Source organism: Kryptolebias marmoratus, linkage group LG15, assembly GCF_001649575.2.
Source record: "Kryptolebias marmoratus isolate JLee-2015 linkage group LG15, ASM164957v2, whole genome shotgun sequence".
NCBI classification, from domain to species: Eukaryota; Metazoa; Chordata; class Actinopteri; order Cyprinodontiformes; family Rivulidae; genus Kryptolebias; species Kryptolebias marmoratus.
Genome location: NC_051444.1, coordinates 9,383,717 through 9,394,142, shown reverse-complemented (window position 1 = coordinate 9,394,142; position 10,426 = coordinate 9,383,717). Strand labels below are relative to the sequence as shown.

Sequence of the window (10,426 nt, the reverse complement as noted above, 5' to 3'; positions counted from 1 at the left end):
TTATTTAGCCCCCTCTCCTGCACTTCAATGGCAGGTACTGATTAGAAAACTTCCACGATCTTTGCCGGCCCTCAGAAATCCCTCCTCCCCTTCCCAGCAACCTTTAATCTGATTACAGGCTTTCTGCAGCTTTTGAGAAGAGGCTGGTCCCAGGAGGACAATAGCAGACCAAGTGGTTTCACAAACACTCTCCCCAGGGTCACATGATTCATAAGAAGCGGTGCGTTCGCTCTCCTCTGACACCGGGTCCCTGGACGCTCTGTAATTTTACACATCTCTTTCAGAGTGTCTCTCCTGAATCATCCTTTCAAAGAAAGGTTTTAAAGTTTCCTAACACTTAGTTTGAGTCTGTTCCCATCATGTTGAACTTTAATTTAGCATTTTACACTGTGCATTGTTTAAAAAGAAAACATTTAATTTAAAAATCCCACACAACACGACCAAGATTTGAAGAATCCCATGTTTGAGCTGTAAATTTGCTTCTGTATTTTTTACCCTAATGTAAAAAAATGCTTTAGTTTATGACATTCATGACAAACTGTCAATCACTTAAAAATGTAAAACTCATACAGCTTTATTGTTTAAATATTTGGCATTATTACTACAGTAACAAAATACTTTTTGGGTGTTTTTAGAGATAAAAAAAGTCAACAATATTTTACTAAATGCCAACTTTATTTTTAATTAGGCCTTCAATGTTTTCACCATGTGGATGATGATGTTCCACTGAGCTTATAAAACGGACTCTGACTCTGACAGCAGCTGTGCTTTAACCCACACTTAACAAGTTTGACCTCATCACTCACTAAAGCTTCCACCAGCGTGAAGCATATGTCCGTCCTGTGTGTTTGGAGTTCATTAATGTCACAGTGGCTGGTCAGGAGATGATCCTATTGACCGACATGTCCAGACGTCATTACCATTGGAATAAAGGGTGAGGGGAGGCCTGGGGGTCTTTAGGACAACAAGTGTGTCCACAGTGACCCCCACAGTGATCAGTCTCTGCAGACTCACTGGAAAAGGAAGCAGCTGTTAAAGACACTGAGATGTTCCTGCAATTAGCTCTAAAACTGGATATTAGTGAGTGAAAAATTTGTTCTGGCATCAAAAAGCCTAAAAACATCTAAATCATAATTACAATTCTTACAATTCTTCTGTCCTGAAACAAACACATGATGGTAAAACTGTGAGCAAATTTCCTTTTAAAGACAGTAATCCAAACTGCTTCGGACTTGATCGACAGAAAACAATACAAAGTTTTTAAAAAGGATTTTCCAGAAAGATTTCCTGAGATCCAAAGTGCCGACAACAAAAGTTTTTAACCTTTAAAAACCTGGAATTTGTCGAAGAAATGCGATCTGCTGTTCCAGGATTTGTCAAAGAAAAGACAAAAAATAATTCACTGAACAAAATATATCACAAACAGTTTTGCATTTTTTCATTTGCAGGAACCAAAACCCTGCAGCCAAACAAAAATTGTTTTTACTTTAATATTTGTCATTTTTATAATTTGGTCTTATTTGTAAGTGTGATAAAAGAGTAATATAAATGTACTTAAGATTTACTCTTAAATGAGGGGAAAATGCATTTTAATACACATTTTAGTCATTTTGTACACCTTGTACAGTGGTTGCAAAATCCTTAAGTTTAACTTCATTATTTATGTTTTTATTTATTTTCTCTGGATCCCTTAATGAACTTCTAAACTTCTACTCATATTTGAGCTGTTTTCCTCCTTGTTTCACATTAGGACAGAACAGCTATTTGTATGTATTTATGTATATAAACTTGTGCAAATCAACTTAATGTAGCCATCTTTATTTGTTTCTGTTCTTCTTATTAAAGCCACGTGGCTTTAATAAGTATCCTAGTATCCTAGGTGATACTACAGTGTTACCTGTAGTATCACCTAGGATACTACAGGTATTTAGATGTTATGTTACCACCTTTTAATTATATGTGACAAGAATGCTCTTGAAGACATGAATATTTTTCTTTATCTTTATTTCCCATTCCATTTAAATGTGATTAAAAGTTGTTTTTATTCTGGTAAAAATATCTCAGTAAAACAAGCATATATTACAAACTGAGAGCGTTAACCCTCAGAGTTTCAGCTGTCGACATGTCATTAGGTGAGACTGACAGGATTCATCCAGCTTTCCAGACATTTTAACAATTACAAACACTAGTTAACCAGTTCTTTAAGAAAAATAGCCTATTAAATATATTTTCTTTGATATTTCTAACATCTATGCAACACACCTTTAAATAAAGGGTTGGAAATGTGAAATTCTCAGGCTTTGTTTGGTTACTGTTGGTAACATTCAACTCTGCAACATTTAAAAGGCAAAAAGTTTGTCAAAGATATTGAAACCCTCCTCTGTAAAATCAGTTAACAATGCTGCACACAGATACAGTAAAGATTATAATAATGTAACCCATCATTTACCTGCAACATCTGATAAAACAAATACTTTAGATTCTCAATCACTTCCTGTTTGCATGCACTGCACGATACTATGCAATAAAATAAACTAACAAACCATTTCGATGACTGTTTTCAACCAGTTTATTTGAGTTAAATAAGATAATTCAGAGCTTGTCAAAGAACTTCTAAAAGCAGGACCTACTCCTACTGATGTAGACAAATTTACATTTAAAAACTAGTAAAATAAATAAAAATAAAAGGCTCTTAGAGCAACAAAAATCAGCTTATAGAACATGAACACATCCTGTCTGGCTTCACATCATCCAGGCTGAATTCAGAGGCGGACACAATCAGGACAAAAATATCATCTTCGTTTGATTTGAAAACTACTTTTCATTCTTAATATTTTTTTCCACATTCTGTATGTTTAATCTTTTTTATCCTAGGTTCCAAATAATTGTTTCAGGTGGCACAAAACAAGATTACCAGAGGATCCTTTTTTCATGTTTAAAGCTCCTTCAGAAACTAAAGTTGCCTAAAAGCTGCATCTTATTCAGAACCATCCAGGAGGTTCGATATTTTCACGATTTGTCTCTAAGTTTCCTCCATGGTGAAGTTCGACTCGGCTCTGTTCAAAGCAAAGAAGAGGGTCACAGTTATTGACAGATTTATTGTAAAAGAATATATTTGGTGTGAAAGCGTGAAAAAGAGCTTACATGTCTTGTTTGTTTATCATGTGGTTGTTGTACTCCAGAACAGGAGGAAGTATATCCTCCTCCTCCTCAGGAAGCTGCAATAACAACAAAAGAAATGAGCATAATTGATTATTTCTTGATCAGCTATTTGAAGGGTGAGAGCGCCATCTGGTGGCTGGAAACAGGCTATTACCTCCCAGTAAGCTTCATCATCGAAGCAGTTGTCGTCGGCAGGATCTCCCCAGATGGGGAACTTCAGGATTAAACCTTTAAAAAAACACAAGAAATCAGGATTAAGCAGAACTTTTCACCTCTGTTGTCTTTTTAGATCTGCTATTTAGAAGATAAGTCAGATAGTTCTGCATACTGATGTAAAAACATCAGCAAATGGGAATTTCAAAACGTGTGATTTAGTTTTTTTCAATTGTTTATAAAAATATTTTCTTGCCAATTATATTTGTCACTCTGAAACACTGAAATTACTAAATCTTATAAATCTTATTTAATAATATAAATTATTAAATCTTATTTAATATCCTTATTTTTCTTTCTAATCCAGTATGTGAACTACTTTAAAAACTAAAAAAAAAATAAGAACAATAACCCACTTAGAGACCAGCTAAATGTTTCATTATTATTATTATGAGCCTCATTAATTCAACTCACCAACAAGGGCTCCTCCAACCAGTCCAAAGGCTATCGACACACAGGTTCCTGCAGCCTGATAGCCTCCCTGCGTTCCCACACCTCTGTTTGCGTACTTGCCTTCAAAGTCAAATGTATTTATCAGCCTAAACAAAAAAAAAGAAGCACAAAACCAAAAATACATTAGTCAGATTTTCATGCAGGAGCTTCTCATGCCGTGACACTTAATGCATTTGTGAATGGATCCGTTTCACGGGGTAAGTGGGTTTCTGAATTTCAGATGATTGTTTGTGTTTGAGTCACTCACCCCTCTTCGCTGTAGACTTCTGTACTAGCTGCTGCAGCAACGATGGCGCCTATGAAGCCGCCAAGCATCCCTGGCACGGCGTGCAGGTTGTGAACACCACATGTATCCTGGAGCTTCAGGTATTTCTCTAAAAAGGGCTGAAAAGAGCACGCAGAGTTATCTAATTAAGCTCAAAACTTAGTATAAATTTAAACATAGGTTTAGGTAATTTGTCTTGTTGTTGTGCACGTTTTCAGACTCTCCTGAACCAGCTGGAAAACAAAGTTGTTACAGAGTAACCTCCAAAACTCTCTGAGGTGTGGCTTGGAGCTGTTCTTCTAAAATAACTCCACTCATAATTCTAGTTCTTCCCCGCAACACATCATGTGAGGAGTTTGTGTTTGATACAATTTTCTTAAATCATTTTTTTTCCATCTGCAGTGACAATAAAGACAGGCAGAGACATAAAAAAGAAAGAAGTCAGGCTTACTGTGATGAACAGGTAGCCAAAGGTGGAGATGATGCCCATGCAGAAACCCACGATGAGTGCACCGTAAGGCGTGATCATGAACTCCGCTGCCGTTCCCATGGCAACACCTCCAGCCAGAGTGGCATTCTGGATGTGCACCTGTGAGCACATTTAAAAAGAGCACTTGACCCATGAGGAAAATGCCTGTAGCGAGATTTATTTGAAAGTGTTCAAGTCTTTTCTGCAGCCTTACCATATCCAGTTTTCCTTTCTTGTGAGCCAAGCTGGAGATGGCAACAGCAGTGAGAACAGATGAGGCGAGGGCAATGTAGGTGTTGATGGCTGCCCTGTGCTGACCGTCGCCGTGGTCCGTGATGGCTGAGTTGAAACTGGGCCAGAACATCCACAGGAACAGGGTACCTGTGAACCAAGGGGATATCAAACAAACCACTGTCAGGAGAAATCGCAAATCAACAAAAAACAGTCTTTGAGGCTTGAAAAGAGGAATTTATAGATTGTAGTCACTCACCAATCATTGCAAATAAATCTGAGTGGTAGATGGACCCGTGGAGGTTTTTACTTTGGTGTAAGTTTGGTCGGTAAAGCACCCAGGAGATGGCCAAACCATAGTAGCCACCAAAGCAGTGAATGACCATGGAGCCACCAGCATCTCTGCACTGTGGAGGCAGGCACACGTCAGTGCTGTTCGCGGCTTAAAATGCAAAAGAAACATCTCACTGAAGTAGAAATAATGTGGTCGGTTTGGTTGATCTGACTCACGTGAAGGAGGTCAAGAATAATGTATTCCTCCACAGCAAACAACGTGATTCCAAACAAGGTGACAACCATCGTCTGCACAGGACTCACTTTCCCCAGAAGGGCCCCGAAGGCGATCAGAGAGCCGGCACAGCAGAAATCAGCATTGATCAGGCTGAGGGGGAATTCAAGGGAAACAGGAAATATTGCCTTTAAAGATCATCATTCCTAATAGTTAAAATGTGGTTTCATTTTTGGAATAACATAACTCAGGGAAGGTAGGCGGACACTTACCTTTCAACCCCAATGTAGATTTTTCCAGTGGCGGGATCGAGGGAGTGGAACCAGCCCTGCATGAGGAGAGCCCACTGCAGGCCGAAGGAGGCGATCAGGAAGTTAAAGCCCACGCCGCCGTAGCTGTAGCGTTTCAGGAAGGTCATGAGGAAACCAAATCCAACGAAGATCATGACATGGACGTCCTGGAAGCCTGAAGAAATGAGGAGAAAACACAATATTGTTGAAAGTCAGTGTGCAAATGTTTTTTATTTGTTCTTTTTTTTTTCTAATTAACTGAAATATTGATGTCTTTTTTTTCTGTTTGCATTTCTATTTCACATTAGGTTTCACTCTAGATTTGTAACTATTCTTGTTTGTGTATAAAGATTTGATGGATTAATTGATTAAGCCATGCATGCAGAACATGTTGCTGCAGAACATCACATCTGGGCTGCAAAAAAAAATCTTTTTCTTACAGCGTCAAAAGGTTTGGATATGGTAAGGAACCAAAAAAAAGGCTTTTTTTAAAAGTGAATAGGTTTAACATTCCTAAATGTGTCTTTGTAGTCTTATCTTTTGTACTTCGTCATCTTTTGTGAATCCTGATAAATCGGCAAACAGCTGTGCAACATTTCAAAAAACTATTAAAAACAGTGAAGTGAATAATGTTCTTCACTTTTGCTAAATTAATTGCTATAATTTCCAAGTGACTCTTTGCATCAATTGGAAAACTGTTGAGTTATAACCATTATAAAATAGGAAAAACACATTTTTCATCCAGACCATCATAATAGCCTTAACCTTTGGTACTTACTGGGATATCTGAAGTAGAAGTCATTGTCCAGGTCAGTGAGGTTCTCGTGCTTTTTGTGCTCTACCCAGTGTGTGTCGGACTCCTTGTCATATCGGATGAAAACCCCAAACAGGATGACCATCGCGATCTGCCAGACGAAGCAGACGGCCGGCAGACTGACCCGTACGTAGGTGTTCTTCTGAGGCCCCATATACTGACAGCAGTTCCCCATGGTGCTGACTCTGTGCTGATGCTGCTCCGATCGCCCCTTGGACAGTACTTCGTCTGTGACTTCTAGACCTCTGTCATCATCTTTTATAAACAGGCTTGAAGTTTTGGGGTGTGACCTTCTCCACCACTCACGAGCGAGGTGTGGGCCTATCATACTTTTTAGGAGGTAAACCACTCCTTCACCTGCTGGGATTTTTTTTTTTTTTAGTTTTGGGCAGGTTATATCAGCTGTAGAAAAAGGCTGCAGGAAGTACAGAAGAATTAAACACCTCACATAGTTTATGTGATTGAAATGATGGTACAGGATCTAGATATGACTTCAGTTTGTGACGCTATTCGTCTCAAAATGTTTGCATTTCCAAGAAAGTCCACTGAGTCACATTACGTGGAAACAAAACTAAGCTGCTGTGAAATTAATTCAGCACCTGTTTCTGCAGCTGAGATAATGATAAGCTGCAGCTGTTTGTCTTTTAAAAATGACTTTTTTTTTTTTTTTTTTTTTTTTTTTTTTTTTTGAGTGTTACCTTTGTTTTCTGTGACAGCATAAAACTGGTCCCAGGTGAGCAAAACTGTCAGTCAGGATTACCCCGAAAAGCATCAGGAGAGCTGCGTTCTGACTGCAGGTGCGTTTGATACGAAGACGCTGCAGTCTTTAATGAATCCGAAAACTCCTGATAGACTGCAGCATAAAACCAACATACGGCAGTCTAGTAAAGTCAGAATTTAAAAAAATCAAAATTACCTTTTTTGTTCATTTGTTTTGCACAGTTTAGGAGTCAAAAAAATTAAACGAGCATGATCTCAAATATTTGAAACTTTATGAAATGTGAGCAAAATGATTGCAAGTACCTTCAGAAGGATTTATTGGCGTCTGGATAAAAAGTGAATTGTTCTACAATGCAGCTAAATCTACATATAATCTTAATAAATGAGCTGTTAAACAAATTGTTCTTGTGTCATGACCACAAAATTTGGTAACAGTACATACCTGGTACTTACTGAGTATGTACTGGGTATGTACTGATAAGTACCAGATAAAGATTCAGGATGTATCAGGTTTGTACCAGGTAAGTATCCAATATATACAGTGTAAGTACCAGGTATATACCTGGTATGTACCAGGCATGTACACCCAGTACCAGGTACATACCAGGCACGCAACTGGCAAATAACTGGGATGTACCAGGTAAATACCAGGTATGTAGTTTTATAAAACTATTACTTCATAAAGTAATAGTTCTGCACAGATATGATTAACTTTGTTAAATGCTCATGTGGACCATTGAAGTGAAAATGCAGCATTTTAATTGCACAAATCTGCTGTTGGTTTGTAGAAAAAAAAAAAACATTGTTTAATAATAAGAGCTCATATTCAGCTTGTAAAACTTGACTGTGGCTCATTGTTTGGTTCTGTGTGGCAGAAAAGGACTCAGACAACATTTAACTGGTGAGAAAATCACATATTTAATTTCTGCTAATTCTGAAAGCAAACATTGTCTACAACAACGGGTGGGGATCATTGGAAATCTTGCATAACAGGCTGGTGATCCGAAACACACCCAAAATCTAAGTAAGCCTTAAGACCCATGAGCTGAAAGCTTTGCCAACTACTGAATAAAAACAAGAAGAAAACTGTTGAATATTTACAGATTAGCAGGAAGAATCAGTAAAAACATAAACTGAATGGATTTTTCCAGTTTTATTATTATGATTTTGAGTATTTAAGAAAAAAAATGAAAAGCAATCTTGGTTAGAATTATAAATAAATGTCCAAATTTTGGTCTAAGATAATTAAATATGTATATTTTTGACTCGTCGCATGCTAATAAAAACATTTTGTCCCCTCACTGCCTCACAAAGTGATATTTGAACAATTATGTTCTGTTTGAAATCTTGAAAATCATCTAACCACAAAGAGATGCCAGTTTAAGAATTCATCACATCTCAGGAATGGCTTCGAGCGACACAAAGAACATTCCAGGTGATATCTGTTTCTCCGCTTCAACATTTTGACCTCACACTTATGTAATGCAGCATGTTCTCAGATTTTCTTCTGATAATTGTATTCAATGCCCTCCGGAGCTGTACGACTCAGTCGCATCTTAATATTAAAACATGCTAACTCTCATTTAAAGGGGAAAGTTTAAAGAATAAGGATTAGTGAGGAGTTTTTATGCACACAAAGACAGATTTAATGGTTGTTTTCAGTGAACTCTATCTGATTTCTTTCATTAAACGCAGTCAACTTTATGAATTCTTTTGTGTTTAAATAATCTAATAAGACTCCTCAAAACTGTTGCTGATTGTTCTTGCGTTCTTGTTTTCCAGAAGAACCTTTTAAGGCGTACAAGTGCCAATTTTCTTTAACTTAACAAATCAATATTTGATTAATTTGAAGGTTAGATCTTAATAATCCTGATGTGCACAGTTTTGAATTTAGCGTAACCGCCAGAGAACATTCATGTGATCATTACAAACGTGTTGGAAATGAACCGGTTATATAACACCTTAATGGAATACTTTGTTCTGCTCAGGTGATGGAAAGGTAAGCGTCATAAAGTTAAAGCAGGGAGAGTTGTCAGTCAGGAAACAGCATGTCTTTAAATGAAGGAGGAATGCTGCTCTGAGACGAGATCGTATTGAAAGATCCATTCAAAGAAGCATTCGCTGAAACAGCCTGCAGCAAAAAGAGGCACCGTGTTAGGTTAATTGATAGCTCTAAACTGTCATAAGGTCTGTTTTGTTTGTATCTGTGTGGTCCTGTGATGGACAGGTGAATTATTAATAGATATTCATTTTTTAAATTGTTTTAAAGGGTAAAGGAGCACTGTTCAAATGTTAGGACATTTAATAGATTTCAGCTGTAAAATAACCTGGATCAGATTGTTCTAAGGGAATGTTAATTCAAGCCAGGTGATGGAAACTTCAGTTTTATAAACATCTCTGTTTAAACTTTATCCTAACAATGAGCCATGAGGATGATGCTGCAATGAAGCAAAATAACCTCTGATCCTGAATAAGACAAAGTATTTAAAACACATAATTTGTTGGATGACTAGTTCATTTAAACAGTGACAGTCAAAGTAAAATTTACAAAGATTTAAAAAATTGAATAGATTTATATTTTTTGTTTGTATTGGAAGATCATTTTGCTAAAAAGTGACCTTCAAGTGAGGAAGAGAAGTGAAACTTCAGTACAGTCAGACATCCTGATGTAAATGTCATAAACTACATTCAATTAAAAGGATAAAGTACAAACAAACGAAACACAAAACTGTAAGAAAATAATGGAGTGGAACGAAGGGGGTAAAAATCAGACATTTGAGCTTTGAATTGAGAGCATACAAAATATAAATCAAAGATTTTATTAAGGGTGCATTACATACTGCAGAAATATAAATATACAAACTTAAATAATAAAAATACAGTACATCTCAGAAAAAAAAAACAGAAGTACTGAATGGCAAATAAAAATCTAAGTTGCTACACTGACGACACAGTTATTGTAATGCAAACAGTACGTTTACATTAATTTTAAAGATGTCACACAGTGGAATAATGAAGCGGATGACTTTTATTTGAATGCATGTTATCAGGAGCAGCTCTGGTTATGAAGCCTGACAGCTGCAGGAAGAAAGAGTCTGTGGTGATGATGGTTTCTGCTCACAGCCTCCTGTTTTCTGGCACCTGACTGCGAAGGCGCACCAGGAAATCAGCAGGCCATCGTGATCAGTTCAAAGTGTCTCTCCCTCTCAGCCGACAGACTAACGCTGAGCCAGTGTGGATCACTTTGTGAAAACATGGCTGAAGCAAAACAAGGGATGATGAGTCAAGGAAATATTGTCCC

At 37.3% G+C, this 10,426-nt stretch overlaps 1 protein-coding gene across 1 annotated transcript; it reads right to left on the bottom strand.

Moving 5' to 3' along the window:
- Positions 1-2,551: 2,551 nt before the first annotated feature.
- Positions 2,552-6,628, bottom strand: LOC108229809 (ammonium transporter Rh type C 2). Its single transcript, NM_001329332.2, is given in 11 exon segments — positions 2,552-3,056; positions 3,145-3,218; positions 3,317-3,390; positions 3,790-3,914; positions 4,076-4,212; positions 4,545-4,682; positions 4,777-4,943; positions 5,053-5,200; positions 5,304-5,454; positions 5,574-5,766; positions 6,370-6,628. Coding segments are annotated over 11 exon segments (1,452 nt in total). The 5' UTR covers positions 6,581-6,628; the 3' UTR covers positions 2,552-3,022.
- Positions 6,629-10,426: the final 3,798 nt, after the last annotated feature.